The sequence below is a fragment of the Necator americanus genome, chromosome IV (assembly GCF_031761385.1).
Source record: "Necator americanus strain Aroian chromosome IV, whole genome shotgun sequence".
NCBI classification, from domain to species: domain Eukaryota; kingdom Metazoa; phylum Nematoda; class Chromadorea; order Rhabditida; family Ancylostomatidae; genus Necator; species Necator americanus.
This window is the reverse complement of record NC_087374.1, coordinates 18211425-18234271: the sequence shown is the minus strand read 5'-3', so window position 1 is coordinate 18234271 and position 22847 is coordinate 18211425. Positions and strand designations below refer to the sequence as shown.

Genomic DNA, 22847 nt, shown 5'->3' with positions numbered 1-22847 from the left:
TGAAAAGTAAGATAGAGCATCCAAAAATAAGAGCGCCACTGAGTGACCCCCACAACTACATTTTTCCCTTGTTTAGAAGATTTGGTAAAATTAAAACAGTAGTAGTTCCAGCTCTCAAAGTCAACGAAACTGATATGTCTTGAGGTACTATAACAATAAACGGCGTCAACAAGCATCTATGAGCTTTCTGCGGTTTGTTTTTAGCTATTCTGTGTGGTTTTTCTGCAAATGCAGTGATTTTTTATAGTATTGTACAATACTGTGGAATTTGTACCATCACTTCTTGTTATTTATTATTAATTTTTAATTTAAAGTTTACTTTTATTTAGTATATTGAAGGTCACTTCCAAAAACATTTGCTACATAGAACACATAGAAACTTTGCCGACAAAGCTTCGTTCAAGGTATTTGATTTCATATTAACATAATTTTAACTGTTTTATTTTATGATTATTCTGGATAACGTTTTGTTTCCTGTTTGGTAAATTAAATTTCTTTAAAATTTTTCTTTATTTAATTAGTTCAGTTCAAGGTGTGGAAGGAGAAACTGAAAAAAGACTGAAACAAGATTTGCTACAACCTGGAAGACCACTAGGCAAGCACGAGCACGTACTTTCAGTGCAGCAGGTCACCAGGAACCTCACCGTAGGTTGCTCCCGTCAGTTCCACAAAAACGTTGTGACATATTGGACAACATTTATGGAGGTATGCAAAAACATCGATATTCACTAACTAATCTTTATAGGCCTTATAACACGGTTAAAGGCATCACCCCACGAATCTGAGGTGGTACGGATTTCAGGTGGGGTATTCGTATACGGGATAGTAGATTATGGAGAGGGGTGTGATTCCGTCCATTTCTTCCTAATGCTCGTAAAAAAACGGCCCGGAAGACGCGGCGCGCTCCAATCGAACTCATTGAATAATAAATAGAGAATAGTGCGCCGGAACGCTCGGAGTAGTATCTTCTGGGCTGTTTTCTACAGCAATTTGAAAGAAATGAATAGAATCACCTTTCTCTCAATAATCTACAATCCCGTAAACGAATACTCCACCAGAAATCCGTACCACCCCAGATTCGAGGAGTGATGCCTTTAAGTGCACGTGAAGTTCTGTCGGCTTGAACACGGACAGGAACCTACTTTTCCCACCATGGACGTCATATCCAGGGCCTACATTGCACCGTTTTTGGAGGGTGGGTCCAAGTACAGTCAAATTACGAAGAAAAAGTAAGGTAAACTTGTATGGGCAGCAAAGGAGATGTCGAAGCATTATAAAAGTCACGCTATGCGGAAGTGGATGACGTCGAATATATTGTTAGTTGTGTAGCTACACACATGGCGCAGGCACCTACGACATGCAAAATAGTACACGAGTATTCATCGTCATCGATCGTGTGCCCCATCTGTAAAGAGACCGTCAGAGTGAGTCACAGTCCATACCTTTCATGATGGTTTTTCCGCGTAATAAGCGTCGTTCACATTTTTGTTGATGACCCTTTCTGATCCTTGCTCTGCGTACGCATTTTATAAAATTCATTTAGTCGTCATTAATCCAACGCAAAGGGAGTGGTTACGGAAGTACGAACAGAGGGCGTTATGTGTGGACGATACGTTCAACCTAACGTCCTACTCGCTAAGATTGGCCACTGTAATTGTTGCGAATGAATGGGATAGGGCTCTTCCAGCGGCATACCTCCTCTCTTATAGGTGATCTATTCTCATCAGATTAAGTGTTCGTAGTTTCGCACCCTCTACAATTTTACAGGATGACCGAGGTAGAGGTCGGCATAATTTTTGAGCACGTGAAAAAGCTCCTGCCTTCCTTCCACACAGATTACTTCATGACGGATGACACGAACACGTTCTGGAACGGCTTCAATAAGGTGTTTCAACCATCTTCGACCAAGCGGCTCTTATGCTTATGGCGTGTGCAGCAGGCAATGAAGGGGAACGTCAACACAAAACTCATCAATGTGTGTCACATCATCAACTTCAAGTTGTTCTAAGCTAGACTTTCAGCAAATTATTGCCCTTTTAGGGCGAGCTCTTCGAGCCTTTCCTCAAGATGAGAGAAATCTGCCTCGTCCGTAAAAGAAACGTGTTCGTGGTGAAGTACACGTCGATGTTGAAGTATCTTCGTGAGAATGAAGAAACTGTACTCACCTCCCACATGGAAAATACATGGCACGTGATTAGTTTGTATTCTCCGATCAAATGATCAATGATTATCCGCTAATTTCTTTCACAGGAGCGATAGAGTGGACAGTCGGGCGGCTAGGGTCCTGTGTTAACACCTCTATGCTCTGTGAACGTTTCCACAAAACGTTGAAGCACGAAATACTAGAGGGGAAGGCAAACGTCAGGGCAAACAGACTTCTCCAGCTGCTGATAGCATTAACTACCGAAGTGGAAGAAGAAAGAGATATCATGGTTGGAAATCTTGAGCAACACGTTTCCGTTCTGTCAAACGCACTTTATATCATTTAGAAGGAGAGAGAGCTGGAGGAAGGAAGGTACAAGCTCCAGCAGCATCATAAGGCGCACACGTTGGCTGTCAGCAGATACTGTGGACAGCAGCAACTTGTCGCTTTAGCTGGTCCTGGGACCTGGGAAGTGAAAGACAATGGCAATGTATGCGTGGAGGAGCAGTACTGTCCATGCGACGAGAAGGTAAGATATTGAGAATAAAATTCAATGGTTCAAAGTTTAGATTTGGGTAATTATTTCCAGTTCAACAATCATTGCCGCAGAAAAGGGTGTGGTGAATGCCCCTAAACTTTCGCTTGCACTTGTTGTGTGTATGTAAAAAGTGGGGTTAGCTGTGTGCATGTCCATGCAGCTCTGTTGTATGCAGGAGCGGGTAAATCTAGTAGCCTAATCTTTGGCTGGTTTATTGGCCCAATTTTCATATTTCTCTAGGACGTCGCTCGCAGCAAGATGCATTGTCCTCAGTACTAAGTAGAGAGACTGAAAGTGTGCGATATAGCAGCGATGGAGATAGTAGTGGAAGACGATGTTGAGAACGAGGAGGAGGTCGGAAGAAGCTCGACGGATCTAGAGGACTGCCACAGAGACATTTTCCAAAGAATGGAAATGGTCATTATACATAATGTTCGTCGCTTACTGTTCAGCAACTAATAATATATGTCTAGGAATACGCGTCAGCCCGCGAGTCTCTCTTCAAAGTGATGAGAAACCCAACGGAAGGCACGCGAATGGGTTTGGAGCGGGCGGAAAGCACGTTGAAGGAATTCCGTTAAATGGGAGACGATTTGGCAGGAAATGTTGAAGAGAGTGAGAATAATGTTCGCCTGGCTCGCCGTCCAGAGGTGCCTCCGATCGGCTGTCCTCAAACGCTAACTCCTATACGGAAGCTGCACAAGGTTTGAACCAATCCTGTGTGCAAAGAAATGTTCTAAAAAATTTGTTCAGCGCGCACATCTACGCAAAGAAGAACAGGCTAAACGAAAGCCAACGCTGGATATCCCGGACTGCGCGCAAGATGAGAGGGGCGCGTGTGCTGTATGCCTTCGTATGCAGCCAAACACAAACAGTACACACAATCAAATTTCTTGGATGCATACTGAATGCATCAGCAACGTTTGCCCTCGAGAGATAGTACCGACCTGGAAAGGAATGATGTGTAGGATGACAGAGATGTAATCTTATTTATTTAATGTGATGTTATGTAAATGTACATTTAAATATGCACAAATCCAATGAGTGGGAATCATACATAAGTGTACTAATTTATCTTAAACAGATGTGAGACGTTCGTATTCGCAGGTGTAATGTGCTAACAGAGCAGCAGAGATTGAGTGTAATGTAATAACAAAGCCTAAACAAACATACGAGCTTCCCTTCCAGAGCATCCAATGGTTCGCATGTTCATATACATGCGACAACAAAGGATGACAAAAGGTACAGCAAGCGATGTGAAACGAAGTGTAAAGAAGAAGAAAAGTGGATGAAATTACAATATCAGATGTAATCGCGTGCATTGAGGGAGATGACTTGTTTGAGGAAAAACCATGGAAAAGAGCGTATATGCAAACGAACACAAACAACAAACTGAAGGCGAGTAAATGGACAAATAAACTAAAAAAAATCCACGACAAATAAAACTTACTTGTCGAGCTCAGGAAGATTTGAAGTTCGTAGAACTCAAAATCAGGAAATATTATTTTGCATGTCGTAAGTGCGTAATGTGTGTACCTACACAGCTAACAATAGATTCGACGTCATCCACTTCCGCATTGTGTGACTTTTATATGCTTGTATTGATGTCTATGCTTTTTTTTATTGTTTCTGGACACATGTTCTCTAACGTTGCCGTTGTTGTATGTTTACTTCTGAACAGTACCTACGTTCCAAAATAGCAGGGAACTCTCAGAATAAGGGATTTGATACCACGCATACACTTCATGCTGGATTGCCAGAGCAAAAAGTCCGCTATGAATTTCCTCTTGAAGCAAAGTTTGCGGTGGGTGTCGATATTCCGAATGCATATTAAGCAAATGGGTGACTTTCTGACTGTAAGTGCAGAGTCCTTGTGTTTTTTCTTGCTTTCTTTGTCATCATTGTTATTGATTTCTAGTTCTAGAACGACCTCAATAACATCGATTTTCTATGGGAATCTTCTTTAGTTCCCTGCGTCTTTCCTTTTAATCATCCAATTAGCATTTCTTAGCAACTACAGAATTCGCAGTAAGCTACACGAAATTTTCCAAAGCAACGTGTACTTTTTCCAAACGTAGAAGCTAACGGAACCAACATTCACATGTGTATGAAATGCGGCAGTTCGGAAAGAGGGAATGATGAAGGATGGAGTCTTCGAGCCCGCGACGCATCTCGATGCGTCACGGCTGAGTGAGCCCTATCGGTTTTCATTTGTGCGTCAAGTGCCGACCAACTTTCACCCTGGTGATCCGGCAAGCGCGTATTTCAGGACGTCATGTTCTGTTGTGCATATATGGGTTTTCTATAGCTCATTACTACCTGGTAGTAGACAACACTTTGTTCTTTTGGTCTTAATGGTACCGCAAAGCAATGCCTGCGAATAGGCTACCTCTGATGTTTGCACTTCTTCATCCGGCTCCATCAAGCACATAAACTTCCATCCTTTCTAAATGTTTCACTGAAATAATGAAAGGAAAAGTCGCTAATTTCCTCTTTCATATATGACTGCCTTTAATGGTCATGAAATGATGTTCTGAGAAGTGGAAAGCTTGTTCTCATGATGAATTAATGTTTTTTTTTCTTTGCATTGTGTTCTCTAGTCCAAATCGTTCTGCTTCCATAGTCTGACAAAAAAAAAAACTCTTTTGAGGAGATTTACTATTGTTCTGATGTTTTGTCGTTAGCAGCGAAAGCATCGCGACAGACACCATGGATGCTCGCGAGATTTGCAATCCCTCATTAACTGAATTATAAGAACGCAACGGGTGAGATCTCATCAAGGAGTCTTTCTTCCTAGATTTGATTTGTAGCACTTATTTTGTGAATTTGCACCATGTCCATTTTCATAACAGTTTACCCAAGTTACTTGTTACGTATTCGATTACGCTTCCCCTCAGATGTGAAGATATTACCTTACTTACACCACCTATAGATTTTTTAAATCTATGGATGTTAGTTCATCCTCAAGGGTGAAGAGGTTCTGTTTTGCTTTGTCATGGTTTAACTTTGAAGACGCAAACGAGGTGTTCTCGAGGGTTGTCAGTTTTCAACAAGATCTCCGCTGTGTAGGGGAGATGGCCAATCCACATCAGTACTCAGCAACTTTAGCCCGCACCTTGGTAATTTTTGCCCCTCCCCGAAGTACTCATCTCCTTGAACTCTGGACTCAGATTTGTGAACTTTTCAGGTTTTTACGATTGCGTCACTTAAACATCGGACGTCAGTGCGTCTTTTACGCGTAAGTGCTCACGCTGATCCGAAAGACTGCTGTGCGCCTGATATTAGGAGATAGTACTTATATTCACTTGGAACCTGTGTAGTATATTCTTATGCTCCGTACTCATCTTGCAGTAGGAGCCGGACCATCTTCAGGTGATGGAGGTCTAGCTCGTAGGTTGCAGCGCAATTGATGAGGATCTCTTCTCAATCGTCCAAAAGTGAAGGGGTCCCTTCGTCAACCGTCTTAAAGTGAAGCATCGGAGCAGAATCTGCACTTAAAGAGTTTCTAGAGTTGAACCTTGTTCATAACTCTTATCAGATAAATTAAACATAGCAATGCATCAAAACATTTTACAATATAGTTTGTCAGTTTCCGCAATACCAGTCGGCGATGAATCTTTCCTGACTCATCTCTGGAGGAATTGATCCGCTCAACAGGTTTAGTTAGTCATTGTTGATCGATCCAAGTTCCCCATTCAAAAGTGCAAGGTCTATGCCTCCCTGGTTTTGTTGGCTGCTATTACTACTAAGACCTAGTTTCGTGTTTTCCTTCCTAATTTTCAAATGGAAATTGCGTGTAGTTCTTCGCACCATTTCTTTAAGGCTTTTTTTCGTTGACTGATCTCATAGTGATCAGTCAACGAAAAGTCAAAATCATCTCTAATCTCATAATGCACACAAAAGAATTAATAGCCGCTGCCTACTGGTTAACGATTTATTTCTGGTTACAGCTTATTTACTCTTGTAAAGTTGTAAAATGTATTGATAGGTGAAGTTCCGGGACGTGAACTAGACAAATGGAGTGCCGGTATGAGTACCATCATGTGAGGATACCGGGCGCGGTTGCGCCACCTTCAGGCACGCAATGGTGATGCTAGAACACGCAATTTCTTCACATATGGTTGAGAACTCCAGTTCTACCCTTCAAGTGGTGTTAGCACAAGTATGAGAAGACTGTTTACTATCTTTTTAAAGGGGGGTGGGGTGGACCGTCGCAAACTACAGCAATGGGTGGTGACAGCAAGGCTTTCACCACGCTCCTGGCCGCTACGCTCCACCGAAGCGCCTCGAGGAAACCCGCGTGCGCAATTGCGTACGTGCTCCCCCTTGCCATTGACTTTAAGAAAGTTCAGGGAACATTTTCACAGTATCGCCCATCCTAACTCATTCAAATCCGTTCCGCAAGATTTTTGTAATGGACTGCGAATCTCGCTCTCTGCGACATATTTTGCGTTTTGAGGAGAAGTGCATGTTGGGAAATATCGATTGCGACGTTTTTGGGTTGCGTCAACGAGAAGTTAATCAACAGCAAAATTTCCGAGGATGCCTTAATTGCATCACCCCACGAATCTGGGATGGTTCGGGTTTTATCAGATGCGGTCGTAAGAAACAGCGTTCCGGGGTCGTCCGTTTACACTGATACAGAGAGAGAGAGAAACAGAATCACCCTCTTCCCCACAATTTACGACCCCGTATAGGCTCTACCCGCCTGGAACCCGTACCACCCCGGATTCATGGGGTGATGCCTTTAACGCACAGGGATTGTAGTCTTCAACATGAGGTAAAAAGATATGACACGATGCCATCTAAATCTACTTAAATGGCTGCGTGGGCGGTAGCACCGTAGCCAGCACTTCTGCCAAATCGGCGACCCTTCAGAAGCGTGAGAGCCTTTCGCGTTAAAAGGCAGTCGTAGCTATTCAACTTAAGGTAAATAGGTGAAAGTGACAACTTCTACCTTTGGTACACCTGCTTCATAGCCTATTTTAGCTTTATGTCTGCTAACTAAGGTGGGTTATTTCTAGATATATATTTTATGTTGTGACTTCTCTCTCCCTTGAATAGTCTTTATTTCTTGACATGTGTTGGCATATAGTTGTTTTTGGCAGGAATGTTAATGATTCGTGGCTTTTACAACTCACTGGCACAATCCTGTCTGTTATCGCATTTTTTATATAATTGAAAATTGTTTTTTTTTTTAACGAAATGTGAAATGTGCCATATGTCCACACATTTCCACTGATCTTTATCTCTCCTCTTTAGAGATTGCATTCCACCTTATTCTCCTTCTTCGTTGCTGAAATCATTCCATCTCTATTCTGAACTGCCCAGCATTGCTTTTCAAATAATCGTTTTTAATTATTGACTTGTCGAAGGTACCACTTTGAATTATACGACTCCGAAATAAAGAGACTTTCAATAACGATAACCATGCATTTAACAAGTTGACACTCTTAAAGTAAAAGTAAGCAGATGGAGTGAAAAAAATATGGACGTAGATGGACGTTAACGAAGCGTAATATACAAAAATCACTACAACTTTCACGAAATCCTTACTTCGAAAGATTGTAAATCATTATCTCAGTAAACCACTACGCTTTCCGAAAACCGTACTTTCGACAAGTCAATAATTAAAAACGATTATTTGAAAAGCAATGCTGGGCAGTTCAGAATAGAGATGGAATGATTTCAGCAACGAAGAAGGAGAATAAGGTGGAATGCAATCTCTAAAGAGGAGAGATAAAGATCAGTGGAAATGTGTGGACATATGGCACATTTCATATTTCGTCAAAAAAAAACAATTTTCAATTATATAAAAAATGCGTTAAGAGACAGGATTGTGCCAGCCGTGAGTTGTAAAAGCCACGAATCATTAACGTTCCTGCCAAAAACAACTATATGCCAACACATGTCAAGAAATAAAGACCATTCAAGGGAGAAAGAAGTCACAACATAGAATACATATCTAGAAATAACCCACCCTAGTTAACAGACATAAAGCTAAAATAGGCTATGAAGCAGGTGTACCAAAGGTAGAAGTTGTCACTTTCACCTATTTACCTTAAGTTGAATAGCTACGACTGCCTTTTAACGCGAAAGGCTCTCACGCTTCTGAAGGGTCGCCGATTTGGCAGAAGTGCTGGCTACGGTGCTACCGCCCACGCAGCCGTTTAAGTAGATTTAGATGGCATCGTGTACTGACCTGCAAACAGAGCACGAAAAAGATCATAGAGCATAACAGTCGCAAATACACCCATTGAGCACAGGAACCGTTCTCCTCTTTAAACCATTTCATTTGCATAATAGCTGCTAACATGATTCTTCATGACTTCGCGACTTCACTCTGATTTGGCGGATGCCTTGCTGATCGCGGATTGCTGTGGGAGCGAAGGAAGGAGAGAAGGGGCGACCTTGCCCGAGCTGTGGAATTCCCCTTGAAATCGCGAATCAGAGGAATGTGAGCCGCCTTCTTGAAGGCTAGACAACCCTCATTAGTGCCACCAACTTGCGAACAGAAATCGGAAATGTGTGAACAAAAGTTGTTGCACGCGTGATTAGTGATTACGCATGCAACAACTGATTTGCTCTGGAATCCATTTCGGTTCTGTTTTTTTTTTCTTTGGAAGTAATTCATGATGTAACTTAGATATTCATTTTTCGTTAGCGTTTGAAAGGCATGTTAAAATTGAACCAGTAATAGTTCCAGCTCTGTCTTCCTTTTTCTTAGTAGCTTTAACCTAGATGTCGTGTATCCTCTAAGACTGATGCTTAGATTTTAGGGCCCCGAGTTACTCAGCTATTCATTTCCAGTGATGACCTGTCGATTGATGAACTATCGCCTTCTTAAATACTTCACAAATGAGAAACCCATGTATCACCTAGGAACGATTCTGTGCTCTGTGAAGGTCTTCGCACCTTTGTGGCTGCGCCATTACACACCGTATTACAGTCAGAGTGCTCCCCTCCCCCCAAATTACATTTTAGTTACATTTTACCCAAGAACTTCGACGTTGCATGTACGAAAGAAGAAAAACTAGGGGAAAGGAGCTGATAACTAATGTATTTGTTGACCTAGAATCATATTTGAATTTTTTTTTATTGTTTGCACTTATAGTGCAAACCTGAATGAATGCTGCACTTTGAGCACACGACACATTGTAAGTGGGCGTGATGTAGCATCAATACCCAAGCATCGTAGGCCATTTTTGTCTTTCTTGTTTTCTTTCTTTATACCAGTGCACTTCATGCAGCTTCTATGTAGTTTTGGATGAAGTTTTTGTTCTGTGTCCTTACAACACCGTCTGAGAGTTAAAGGCATCACTCCTGGGGTGGTGCGAGTGAGTGTCACATGTATTATTTGCAATGTTCTGATTACATGTGTTTGTTATATGCCACTGCCACAGAACATACAAATAAGTCGTTATACGTTTGTGAATGACCACAAGAGTGGAGCCGAGAGTGTTTTAAGTTCCATTAGAGCAATGAGAAACCAGCGAAAACGCGCCGTCGTGATGGTGACATCGACACGCATCGTTTAGCGATGTTGTGATGAACATCGCTGGTTTTCGTCTTTATTTCGGAAACATCAGGAATACGACGATGTCGCAGAAAAAGTTGAGCGATCTCAAATACATGTGAACCCTAATTTCTGCGAGCTTGCTTTCTATTCTAGTCTAATTTTAGAAGCATGATGAAAAAAAAAAAAACTCCCAGACTTCAGACATAACTCATGGAAGAGTTTTCAGTTCCATACAAATGAATTATGGACAGTAGATGTTAACTTGGTTGTCTCCTCTTCTCACTCCACTAATTTAATGGTGACATTGTCGCTTCGTTCGGTATTTCTAGATGTGATGACATCGACATTCATTTTTATTCTCGTTGTTCACTTGGATACAACAGTTACATAAATAATAAAGTTTCCTCTCTGTGATGGAATGTTTGCATCACTTAGAGTGTACAGTGTCTTATTGTCACAAGATAAAATCAACAGATTCCTCCTTTTCTTTTCTTTAAACACCTTACTTGAGAAGTACAAATGATTTCTGCATGGTTTCCACTTCAACGCATCATATCTAAACGTTCGTAACAAGCATATTCGTGGTTGTGCCCGAAATTGATTGTGTCCATTGTGTGGCTCAATGTCACTGAAGCGCTACAAATTCGGTCAAATTTGTGTCTACGAATATGTTTTTTTGCATCGGCCTTGAAATGATTTTAATCGCGTGATCGACTCCAAGATTCTGTTGCCCGCTGTTTCCATGTGGCAGTTCGCCATTCACCCCATTCATTCGTTTCAGACAGGGTTGCGTGACGTGTGACCGCTATCGATTTGCGCATTCTTTGTTGTGTAACGTCATCTCAGCTGTTCTAATTTCGTAATGGCGACGCCTGCAATGGAATGTAAGTCTCAGTTACATTGGTTTGCGTTTCTTTCTCTTACTGTTGAATCACATATTGTACGGATTGTTAGTGTTGTTAAATTATCAACGAAATGAATTTGCTAAAATCCGGGGAACGTGTGAGTGGATCTACTTTGGATCTTTATAGCTGCCGATTCTGTTTTCGACAGTTACAATGGCGAATCGCAGTTAAGTGAAGCCGAAACTGCTTTACTTAAGGATGAACTAAGAAAAGTGGGCTTATTTGTATACGCTTAACTCATGAGCTTCGTAGTTTTTGCATCACTGCTTACGTTTTGCAGACTGAGGAAGAAATTCAAACACTGAAGCAAGTCCTCTTGGCTCGCCAGAAGCATGCGGCTGAATTGAAGCGTAAACTTGGGCTCAATCCACTTGTTGAGCTTGGAAACGACATTAACAAAGGGCTTAAAGCAGTCACAGATACAGAAGCGTAAGTGATTCCAAATTTTGGTGACGATAATCTCGTTTTGTGCCTATCCGTGTTCTTACATAGGTAGACAGTTTTAATGCTGAGGCTTCAACCATCAGTGTTGAGTAAAAAGAGAAAAAAAAGGCATCCATGAGGTTTTGACCTCGTTATTTTGATGCCCTCGCAGGTAATAGTAATGAAATGTATGAACTTTTACCTCTTTTTTTTTTCCTAGAAAAACCATTTTCTTTCTTGCATAAAACTCGCGCCGCTGGAGCTATTTGTGTCATCGAAAGATGCTATATTCTTAAGACTGTTAGAAGTAGCTTGGTCGTTTATTCGAAGTCCACTAGAACTCCACGTCATTCTTCATTTGTGTTATTAAATGTGGTTCGAACTTCAGTGTAGAATTCTCATTTGGGGATCATGCTAGGCTAGTATTGCGTTTTTTGTCTTCCATTTCTTTAAACATGTTTCTTTCATTTGAAAAATCCGATTATTGCGAAATAATCATTAAATACTTTCGAGCTAGGGGTGGTCTGGCGCAGTCGATAAGAGATTCTGTTGTCTCTGCATGATCGATCAGTGGTTCGAGATTACCCTAGTGGCAACCAAGCCCTTCATCCCTCCGGGTTCAATAAATTTGTACCACACTTTTTTGGGAGGATGAAAACACTGACTTGGTAGTTCGGCTGGTCCCCGCAAGTCATTCTTCAGGCTAGTCACGAGTTGCGATTCTGAAGTGAACGCGGTGGCACACATCAAGTGAAGTGATCAACGTTAGACATTTTGTCCTTTGCTTTCAAGTTCAGAATTCGATTATATGTGCTTTAAACACCCTGAGCTTACGCTTGTTTTGGTTCACGGTCTTCGTTTGTTCTTATTTCTGTCCGCGTTTACATCTACTTCATTTTATCACAATGTTTTCTTCAATTCTATTCTCTCCTCCACTAGGGACGATCCCATACGTTGTTCAACATATAATCTAGGCATGCGCGACTTAAGGCTTGCGTGAGATGTTTGCTTAGAAACAGAAGAAAGCCGAGATTGATTGACTTTCAAGTGGATGAGACGACATCCCCAAGACTACGACTTTTAATCAGGATTAAATATCTGCTAAGAATCCTTGGCGTTGATTGACACATATTTTAGGGGGAATAATCGTTGAATCGGTACATATACAATGTACTTGTTTTCAGATTCCAAAAGACTACCGAAGTCGCGGCTGCCACGGCTGATACTGTGAAGCACAAATGGAATGATATGCGCAATTCATCTCTTTTCAAGTCATTCGAATCTAAATTGGGCACCGCCTATAATAGCGTATGTAATTCTTTCTATTTTTTGATATTTCGAACGATGTTGGATGTAAATTATGTTTTCGTTGTTTCTTTCTAGGTTTAACTTTATGCTTACTTTTTAGTTGAATGGGTCGCATCATACACTTTCGTAATCATTTAAATTAATTCCTTGTTTCTTAGCCCCAGAATGATTTCAGGCAAAGATGGCCGCATCAACTTCAATTGATCACCTTTCGCAAGCAGCTCGTGGCGGAAGCAACGCTGCCACGCCAGCTGAGGAGAACAAGCCTATATCTTAATTCTATATTATCAGTGTGCATGTTTTGTATGTAACCATAATGTGATTTATAATTATTTGCTTGATGTAGTGACTTGCATTCTTTCCGCCTCACTTGATATTCTTTAGTTAGATCGTTTCTGGTGTAAATTCCACCCGACTAATAATTTCCTCAATATACGTGTACCACTTAACAGTAATGTTAAGGCTACATTATAATCTGTGTTTTACAGCTAGTATCTCTAATGCTTCACTATGACTGAGTTCTATTGGGACTGTGGGTGTCAAGGTGTATATGGGCTTGCGTTTTTTATCTTTTTTCTTTGAGGTATGTGTTTGTTAAGATAAATGTTTCGTGTGATAAGATTTTTATTGTTCTGTAATTGGTACTTTTTAACCATTCAAAGTACTACGTGCAAATTCTCATCCAGTAAATGTACATTCCCATCGCTTGCAGGTCACAGCCGCAAACTTCCTCCCGGGATATTTAGCTAGAATAAGTTTGTTAGGAAAGAAAGCTCTCTAAACTGTCCTTATTATAGTTGAGAGGATGAAATTGTGCAAATAAGAGAAGTATTTACAGAATAACTAAAGTACCCTCATATTTTTAGATGTCCAAAGTGTTGTGTTTTATGCGAAATTGGAAAAGATCCGCTTATATTTTCTGCTAGTAGGAGTTTCCTGGTTTTCTCGACATGCCCATTCGTGCCTGCAAATGCGTGGTCTCTTGTTCTTGTGGTCATTTTATGCGAGATGATCGCAAGCCTTGAGAATTACGCCGTTCCTCAGTTCTGCAAGATGATCCTCTTGTTATGCGCTAATCTATCGAGAGCCACCGCTGATGCATGTTTTTGTCTCATGCAGAAATCAGAAGGTATCGAAGTGCAGAATACAGCTCTCGAAAATCTTGAAAGAATATCAAGATCATTCTCAAAACTCATGTGCTTCCAAATACTTTTGGTTCATCCCATTAGGCTCGCTCACAAAGCAATTGTGAAGGTCATGATTTTTTGCTATGACAGGCTAAGGCTATATAAAATTCTGCACTTCATGCGACATATTGCCATTTTTTTATGACTTCCCCCGTTCTTTTGTTAAGCATTGATACATGCGGGCTTTTCTATATGTATGTGCCTTTTTCACTTTTCTTGTTTTTCTAGACTTAGCGCTTTTATACTGAATGAGCAGTGTTGAGAACAAAGAAGAGCAGTGCCAAAATAATTTGAATAAAATTTATTCGGACCTACTTCATCTCATCTGCTCGTGAGTGCAATTTCAATTTCAACATAATATCTGGTTTATATTATTACTCGGGAGAAATCATTCAGTTTCGAAAAGGGTAGTGGATCCGAGTTAACAGTACGATTGCGACAAGTGGAATCCGGTTTGGAACAACTGCGCGAAACGATTCGTCTCATACCAGATATTCAAAACAACGAACAACGTCAGCGAGATAAGATCGCATCACTTTATAGGTACTCGCTCCCGTTTCCTTTATTTTAGCATTTTTTGCTGGGAAACCATTGAACTTCCTACCACTTTGTGGCTATTAAAAATGCTACAATTATCATTGCATTAATTGAATGTCTACTCTATGCATAGTCTTTACGAATGCTGCTTTGCAGTTGAATATCGCTCAAACCGCTTAGTCACATTGAAAAGTTTGAAAATGCTTCGAAGAAAAATTCCCGTAACAATTTCGCATCGCACTGAAAACTTTCAAGCTAGGGAAAGGTAAAGACGAGCACAGAAAACTGCATTTCTCACATATTGATTCAAATTCGTTCTACACTCAGTTATATTGCTTCTTGATATTCATTCGGATTCGGTCCCTTAAATCTCTGAAACCTTTATGTTTCAAGTTAGATTGCATATACATGTAGTAAAAGACAAAGTCGCTATAGCTTTTGTTGAAACGGTTTTTACGCTACGCTATACACTTATGCGCTAGGCAGACTAAAACGTCTACTGTTGGCAGCTAATTGATTTTCTGGTCTTCGATTACTTACGCATCTTAAGTGACCCGGTTCTATGTAGTATAATAAGGTGTGGTGTATATACATGTGCATACAGGTGCTTCTACTTGCCTTTCCCGACACGAGATATACATTTTCTCTGTCTAGCTTGCTTTCTCTCAGCGCGAGACAGCATTGGCCCGAGAACACATTGTTTATTCCTATGATTCTTTTCAAATATCACACATTATCTTTTCAAAGGGAAGGAACAGTAGGCAAGCATTTTTAGGCAAATAAAACTGAAAGATGAGCTTATCCAGTCCTTCTTGCACTACGACATCGTTGACGGAAGCGAAAGTGAGTTACTGGGGACCTCTTTCAAGTCCTATTGTTTATTCAAATTAACCTTTTCTATGAAGGTAAAGAAATTTCTAAATTGGGATATTCTTACAAGTAGGAATCGACATCAAGCGCGATTGAGGGATCGTTGAATGAGCAGCGTCTTGTATGCGGTATCTGTGGAAGTGTAGTACTGCTGGCAGGAGTCGGGAGATGGTCAAACAGGGAGGAAGTGCTACCACTTTGTCGTCAGCAGAAGGACGTGGCTACGCAGAAGGTGGTCTCACTTATTTGCTCCGAAGTTTAAGTATTGTTTCACCATCTAGTTTTGGTAGCCATCCATAATCTCCATGTTTCTGAGTTTGTTGGTTGGATCGCTAGCTTTCTTTTTCTTCATGCCGTCTGTAGAATTTCGTTAAGTGAAGACACCAACATTCTAGTTGCTCGAGGAGCTTAATAACTCAGTTTTTCTTCAACAAGCACATAAATGAGTTTTTTGAACTTTTCTGTGATCGGTTCCTCTCCTTCTTACATTCGTTGTTCAGGAGAAAGTATCCGGGTTCTGGACAGTTCGAACTATGTATGATTTTGAGAACGTCGGGTTTACAAACTCTGTGGATGGTATGAAATATTTGACTTGTGCCGACTGTGAATACGGGCCTATAGGGTTCTTGGATGTGGAGACTAAAATCCACTATGTTAGTCCTGCTAGGGTTTCGTATAAATAAACTGTTTACACTTTACTCTGTGGTGGTTCACGTTAATCTTTTCTTCTGCGGTGTTTAGCGTACATACTTCGTTCTATTTATTCAGGTTTTTGAACTAAATTGTGCTACTTTAAAGTATTTGACCATCTTCACCTTGCTCCACCTAAATTATATAACTCTACATTGTATGTGTGACCGAAATTCTGGATAAATATAAAAGCATGTTTACTTTTGTGTCATCGACGTTTAATTACGTTGTACTGTAATTGATACTGCTTGGTTATTGACGTTAACGGCTCATCTACTTACGATTATCTACATTTGAGGCAATGACAGAGAAGAAGGAGGCCGCGCAGGTAATTTTCACTTTTGCTCCTTGGATGAATTTATCTTATGCATTTTTATCGGCAGGTGTTGTCGAGTACAGTCGAAGAGCCTTTGGATCTCATCAAGCTCAGCCTTGATGAACGTGTTTACGTGAAAATGCGCAACGACAGAGAGGTATTTTGCTTTGAACGTTTCCTTTTTGGAAGGAATGCCTCTGTTTTTGGTTGCTTGCACCTCATCTCTCTTTCTACTTATTGTTTTTTTTTCTTTTTAGATACGTGGTCGGCTTCACGCTTACGACCAGCACTTGAACATGATCCTTTCGAACGTGAGTGGGTTAGAATGGAATGATTTTTTAAAAATATTTGTCTTTCCCCTTTGTTTCAGATGTTCTAGCCAAGAAAACTTTAAATCGTGTAGTTAATGTTAAGGTGGAAGAAACGGTAACAACTTCTGAGGTGGACGAGGAATCTTTCGAGGAAATTTATCGACAAACAAAGAGAAACATCCCAATGTTGTATGTCCGCGGTGACTCTGTGATTCTTGTCTCGCCTCCTGTTCGTGCTTCATAACCTTTTCTTTGAAACAATTTTTGCTATTTTTGCTGTGCAAAATCATTTCGTTTTGTGTTTGTTAAATTCGCAGGTGTAAAATGAAGTAATTGAAGTTACTGTTTAATTATTGAGTGTATATAAAGTTTCCGATCATTGATTCAGACAAGTACAGCAGTGTTACATTCGTCAACACAGCCTATTATTAATCGGCTGCGACTATCACCTTCATTTTACATAAGAAGGCGGATTGAAGAATATGGGTTGTAATATTGATGTAACGACTTACTTCTGGTTTTTGTTAGCCAGACTTGTGAACGGTAGGATCAGTAACAAACATAGGCATTGTTCCGAATTCCCAAGACAATGTTTCGTCCAGTGTGAATCCTCTTTCGAAATGGTAAAAACCGCACTATATCGAAATTCACGTAACCCCTACGTTTTACACCGTGAATCAGAGTCAGACTTGATGGTAAAAAATAGCGAACAATAAATAAACACAATGCAAGAAGACTTCAGCTTTTTATTCTACTTCCATGTAACGAACTTCTAAGAAACACTACATGTGATACAACACAAGAGCACCCATAGAATTTGCAGCTACGAAGTGAACACTAGAAGTCTGAATTTTCGAGTGACAGTGTAGATTGCGTAACTGGGATATGCCTGGAAAAATAGTGTCGTTCCCTCTCTTCTTTCTTTCATTTTCCAGTATTTCCATTGTTTCATCTCCGCATTTCTTCCTTATTTTGCAATCATAGTAGTGCGTTGTTAAGAGAAGCTGAATTATGCTTCTGGACACTAATTCATAGTCGGTTCAAAATGAACTGATGCCTAGTGCACTTGCGTAAGCTTGAAATAGCCCTCGCTTTTTGCAATCGGGCTATAGTAGGATCAAAATGATATCAAGCTCGGCGTAGTTGTGTAAGCGGCTGCGCTTGAAGAAGCGCAAGTGAAAAAGCAGTTGGAATCGAGGTGGACCATTGCGAACTCCAGGGTGCTATCAAAGATGCACAACTGCACTGTGCTTCAAATCATTTCAACCTGACTATACACAGATGAGTAGAGTCCCACTTGCAGTCGCTTACGCTATTGGACCGGATTTGGGATCGTTTGAACTACGGCTGAGTGCGAATGAAGCGAATGGTGTGCAATAATCATTTCGTCAACAACACCTGCACTTCCAGGAATTGTTGTGTGATGGCGTCACTATGCTATATCTGTAGTTCTCTATTCTACACTTCTCCAACTCATAATACATACATAAAGTATTGTTCCGAAAGTCGTCATCGAATTCCTCTGGAGGTTAGCCTCATCCTTTTCCATTACCTTTGAAGCAGTCGTAAATATAGGTGTCAATACTGTACATATTGAATAGCTTCAACAGTTCAAAGTCCTCTCCTATGCGGGTGGCATTCATCTAAACATAACGGATTTCTTCAAAAGCATGTTTATAAATAAATGTTTAGTATAGCCGGGTGAAGCGAGCTGAGACTGACTCTGTGCAGTTGCATAAGCGGTTTCGCTCAGAGCGGCGCAGTGGAGGGCAGCGGTTTGGATCGAACGGGGACCCTCGCTAGGACCATTCATCGTTGCAATTCGAGTGAGGGTAGCGATGATCCCATCTAGATCACTACCTCTGGCTCCACCTTTGAGCGCAGCAGCTTTCGCAATTACACCGAGCTTCAGCTCGTTTTGACCCGACTATAGTACCTGTGCGTCAACGAAGAGGCACATTACATCGCCGAACCTATTTGCGTAGTTGTCCATCTTCCGCTCATCTCTGAAGAATACTTAACAGTGATGGTTTAATACGAGATCAGGTACAGAGGCTAACGTCCGCAAAAAAGCTTTTGGTGGGAAAAGTAAGGAGCGTGGTCTTTGTTAATTAGCAACTCGGTCTAGTTGGTGCTGTGCAAGCTGATTGATCGTATAAGAATATTTACTGAAGAGGCGGTTGTAATGCAGCAACTAGAGGAAGAAAATTATGGTAGGAGCTATGTGCATGTATAGTCGCCACTTGGCAATTCGCAATCAGAGTCTGAAGAAGCTGAAGTCTAGGAAAGATCAAGAAAATCCACCTGTAGTGCCTGTGCAGATCATCGAATATCTGAGCTCGATATTTGCCTGCTACACGCTCCGCTTTCTCATGGCCACGTAGGTTTCCTGATGCATTTATTGTTTAGTATGCTGTTCAGGATGTTCCTTAATAAGTGCTACACCTTTGTAACGTCTTCTTTTTTCATTTCGTTCCGTTTCCACTTTTTCAGAAATATTCCTTATCTCTCATCTCTAACAATATCTCTACCATCGTTGTATTTACAGCAGACGTAAAACGTATGACGAGGTAATGCGTTACGTCCTCGGTGAAAGAAGGCGCTGGTAGATCTACATGCAGAACTTCAAACTCCATTCAAACGGCTATTGCGAAGTAGTGATAGCCCTTCTATTACGTTTGCTTTCCCTAGTTTATATAAGTTTATATAGTATTTATTTAGCTTCGGTTTTCAGTAAATGTCTGGCAGGGTGACGACAAACCTACCCTGACCATCTTGGGTCTCCTCCCTTTCTCCCTTTGCGATACCGCGTTTTTTTTTTTGCAGTTTGTCGTTTCAAAGCAAACTAAAAAGCAATGCCCATCAGCAAACCAAGAAGCAAAGCAAGAATTTCACGGAAAAGTGGCGCAGAAATCGAATCTCTGCAAACTGAGGCCTCTGAGGAGACATCATGACAGAAGAGTAGACTAATAAACTGGTGAATTTGAAACTGGGATTTCCGTAAGATTATGACTACGAAGGATACTAGTTGTGGACAACCCCACGAGATAATGGCGCAGAAATCCAATCCTCCAAGTTAATTTCGTAGAGCCGCCGTAAGAGCAAAAGAAACCGTGAAACGTTCCGTAAATCTATGTCATTTTTTTTCATACAATATCACACGTAAAAAAGATTGGAAGACTATTAAAAACAAGGAGAGAAAAGCTATGAGGAGCTTGTGGAGACGAATCAACGCTTACGTGACGTGGTGCTGCATCTTTCTAATGTCTTCTTTAAACGTTTTTCTTGGCAATTTTTTTAAAAAAGCTCCTATCCCTACAAACATAATTTCATTTACATCTACAGGCGGGTCAAAACGACCTGAGGCATTGTCCTATTGCGTAAGCAGCAAGCGGTTCGAACTAGTGCAGTGGGATCCTTATTCATCTCTGTAGCTCGGTTGGAGTTGGCGAGGGTCGCAGCTGACCGCTTGCGCAATTGCACCAGTTTCAAGTCGTTTGGACTCGACCGTAAATCACCTCACAGTGACTATGTGATATTTTCCATCCTACATTTGCTCATTGTTCAGAGTGAAGTTACTAGAACATCACTTCACAATGCGCAAATGATTTTGAAATATTTCTTTCGGTAAGAAGTTCCGCTGTCTACACGACCGATCATAAGTTCGAATCCGCTCCAGTGCTCACCAAGCCTTTCATCTCTCCGATGTCGACAAATTGGTACCATACTTGTCTGAAGGGATAAAAGCACTGAGATAAAAGACTGTCTGAGAGGGCTAGACTTAATCGCATGGGCTACGCCCCGCAAGTCATTGTATGTGTCAGTTACACGTTTGTAGACGTCAAACGATTCTGAACTGAAGTGAACGAGGTGGCGCATCCCAAGCGGATTGGTTAACGCCAGACACTTTATCCTTTACTTAATTACTGTGGCTTTTCTTGTTGGTCTATACTGCTAATACTGAACGTTCAATCTTCAATTTAATAGTGACATCATCTAAGTCACATTTAAAACATTTTGCAGTGATTACATAAAGCTATCCATCTAACGATTCTTCTTCAAGTTCAGAACGATGCTGACACTAAGTAGGCCCAAGCTCTCAATATGTTTTTATGCCACGAAATTAGTGGAATTGAACACCTCTACTTTGGATATATATTTGCATATATTCTAAAATATTTGAAGTACAGATTCTAGCAGATGATGTTGAAAGAAGGTGATTTGGACTACATGTGAATTCAGTGAAGAGTCTGTTTCCCTTTTAGTAGTAAATTAGTTGTTTTGTATTGAACGTTCACTTACTTTGCGACCACAAACTCAACGTTAACAATGCGACGAACTCAACTTCGGAGAGGATGATGCTCCGCATCTGATCGAGTAGAGTTGCTCGTATGTGCATTTGAAGGGAAGTGATCACTCTATGAAAAATAGTTCCAACTATAATGTGATCATCAATTCTCATGTAATCAGGTCTTAGCACCAACTGTTTCAGCTGACAAAGATCTTGAGGTTCATCCTTGTCCATTATCAAATACTCCAAGTTGTCCAGGTCGCTGTACGTTGTCAAGGTGAGCATCATCCTGGAATTTATCTCACAACAGTCCACGCTACCTTTATGTGCTTATGTTGGCCTCATGGGCTCACTAGTTTGACTCATATCTAAACTTATAGCCGGCTGCGGAACGCTTCGCCCTTTCCGAGTAATGCCGGTAAATTCTATGTAGAACGTGACCGTTTCCTGTGCTATTTCAGAGGAATAGTCTCAGAGAACGCTAGAGGGTGGATGGCTCTTAGTTCTGGAAGCTTTATCTTACTTCTTTTTCTTAGTAACTTTAGGTTACATGTAATAGATCCTCCAAGACTAATGCTTGGGTCTTAGGGCCCAGACTGATTTAGTTATGTACTTCTAGAAGTAAAAGCGCGACTGAATGCCCCCTCCACAACTACTCTATACATCAGCTCTATTTTTATTTTATTTTACCGTTTTGTTTGTTTTGTTTCCCCGTCTTCTATTGAAGTTGTATCTTTGAAACGTCATTTGGTATGTCTATTTTATTCTTCTTCTCTCCTTACAAATGGCTTTAATTCCAACACACTTGTGACACACTTTCATTCATGTTTGTTTCATTCTCTTCTGTCTAACTGTTCCTACATCCGTCCTTGTTTTTGTTTCTGTCTTTCCACTTCTTCTTCTTCTTAATCTTACTCTCCTTTTTCCATTCTATTTTTACTTCACATAATGGTGTGGTTAGTTATTTGCTTGGCTCCTAGTTAGTGAATGCATTGAGAAACGGAACTTAAATCACACAAATATATGGCAAGAACATTGAAGCTAGAGTATAGAAAAAAATGGTGGAGCTTTCTCAAATGAAAGTTAAGGCTCTTCTCCAGCATCTCTTTCAAATTGGAGAAGGTAGGTCTTGAATTATGTTGCTCTAATGTTGGGACCGATAGTGAAAAAAAAAACGATGGAAAGCCAAAGTGGTCCATGACAAAACCTATGTAGCGTTCTCAGACTTCACATGAGTACTACTACTTTACCTAAATTTGCAGCTTGCAAAAAATTTCCTTGGACTTTGTTTTTGGTTTCTTTGGATTCAATTCGAAGATCTTTTTTCAAGATTTCTGTTACTATTGAGTCAGCTCTGAAAACAGAAAGGGAAATCAAACTCTTTTCACATTCAAAGTTAAGCCTTATGCTTTTCAAAGAAAGTAGACGAATGAAACTTGCCAACAAGAATTAGTTTTCTGAACACTAAAAACTAACTAAAGTTTTATTTCATTTTGGTTATGGCTTAGTCTAAAAGTGCTACGGTTGGCGTATCAAAGAAATATATGGGAGTGAAATGGTGCACAAAGACAAAAGAATTAATGGGAACCTCTGGTTTCCGCTGCTCAAAAAACGTAGAAAAGTAGAAATCTGAACGATTGAGGCACTTCGATTCTGGTGATCACCTTGATCACCTTGATTCCCGTTGATCTTCGAACTGGTCGAGCGGGTGTCAGTAATTCTTCCATTTGTCCCGATCGCGTGCCAGAGTAGCCCAGTGGTTCCTCCTTTCGCGTGGGCCACGAAGAGCATCATATTTTTCTTTGAAGG

General features: G+C 40.7%; 6 protein-coding genes across 10 annotated transcripts; 5 read left to right on the top strand and 1 right to left on the bottom strand.

The window, feature by feature from the left end:
* Positions 1-1152: 1152 nt before the first annotated feature.
* On the top strand, positions 1153-2960 carry RB195_001779 (uncharacterized protein; the record flags this gene model as incomplete). 3 transcript variants are annotated; one of them, XM_064198714.1, is made up of 9 exons in its annotated part: positions 1153-1229; positions 1414-1424; positions 1544-1709; positions 1768-1975; positions 2041-2186; positions 2251-2281; positions 2334-2432; positions 2490-2672; positions 2922-2960. In XM_064198714.1, 9 exons carry the CDS (start codon positions 1153-1155, stop codon positions 2958-2960), a joined length of 960 nt encoding a protein of 319 aa, XP_064054594.1. The 3 variants fall into 3 exon arrangements, with proteins under 3 accessions (XP_064054594.1, XP_064054595.1, XP_064054596.1); XM_064198715.1 differs by lacking the exon at positions 2922-2960 and adding an exon at positions 2733-2777; XM_064198713.1 differs by lacking the exons at positions 1153-1229; positions 1414-1424; positions 1544-1709; positions 1768-1975; positions 2922-2960 and adding an exon at positions 2733-2777 and having other exon boundaries at positions 2147-2186; positions 2251-2432.
* Positions 2961-2993: 33 nt separating this feature from the next.
* RB195_001778 (uncharacterized protein) lies at positions 2994-3973 on the top strand (the record flags this gene model as incomplete). Of its 2 annotated transcripts, XM_064198712.1 has the most annotated exons (5): positions 2994-3098; positions 3155-3221; positions 3282-3385; positions 3435-3555; positions 3870-3973. In XM_064198712.1, 5 exons carry the CDS (start codon positions 2994-2996, stop codon positions 3971-3973), a joined length of 501 nt encoding a protein of 166 aa, XP_064054592.1. The 2 variants fall into 2 exon arrangements, with proteins under 2 accessions (XP_064054592.1, XP_064054593.1); XM_064198711.1 differs by lacking the exon at positions 3870-3973 and having other exon boundaries at positions 3435-3665.
* Positions 3974-11062: 7089 nt separating this feature from the next.
* RB195_001777 (uncharacterized protein) lies at positions 11063-13113 on the top strand (the record flags this gene model as incomplete). The annotated part of the gene is made up of 5 exons (XM_013448588.1): positions 11063-11084; positions 11232-11317; positions 11386-11534; positions 12713-12836; positions 13012-13113. The coding sequence occupies 5 exons, from the start codon at positions 11063-11065 to the stop codon at positions 13111-13113; spliced, it is 483 nt and encodes a 160-aa protein (XP_013304042.1).
* Positions 13114-14271: 1158 nt separating this feature from the next.
* On the top strand, positions 14272-15526 carry RB195_001776 (uncharacterized protein; the record flags this gene model as incomplete). Its single annotated transcript, XM_064198710.1, has 4 exons — positions 14272-14354; positions 14420-14566; positions 15336-15403; positions 15504-15526. The coding sequence occupies 4 exons, from the start codon at positions 14272-14274 to the stop codon at positions 15524-15526; spliced, it is 321 nt and encodes a 106-aa protein (XP_064054591.1).
* An 895-nt stretch (positions 15527-16421) lies between these two features.
* RB195_001775 (uncharacterized protein) lies at positions 16422-16991 on the top strand (the record flags this gene model as incomplete). Its single annotated transcript, XM_013448586.1, has 4 exons — positions 16422-16448; positions 16504-16593; positions 16694-16747; positions 16851-16991. The coding sequence occupies 4 exons, from the start codon at positions 16422-16424 to the stop codon at positions 16989-16991; spliced, it is 312 nt and encodes a 103-aa protein (XP_013304040.1).
* Positions 16992-18282: 1291 nt separating this feature from the next.
* On the bottom strand, positions 18283-21326 carry RB195_001774 (uncharacterized protein; the record flags this gene model as incomplete). Of its 2 annotated transcripts, XM_064198708.1 has the most annotated exons (4): positions 18283-18390; positions 18684-18753; positions 19052-19136; positions 21050-21326. In XM_064198708.1, the coding sequence occupies 4 exons, from the start codon at positions 21324-21326 to the stop codon at positions 18283-18285; spliced, it is 540 nt and encodes a 179-aa protein (XP_064054589.1). The 2 variants fall into 2 exon arrangements, with proteins under 2 accessions (XP_064054589.1, XP_064054590.1); XM_064198709.1 differs by lacking the exons at positions 18283-18390; positions 18684-18753; positions 19052-19136 and having other exon boundaries at positions 21042-21326.
* Positions 21327-22847: the final 1521 nt, after the last annotated feature.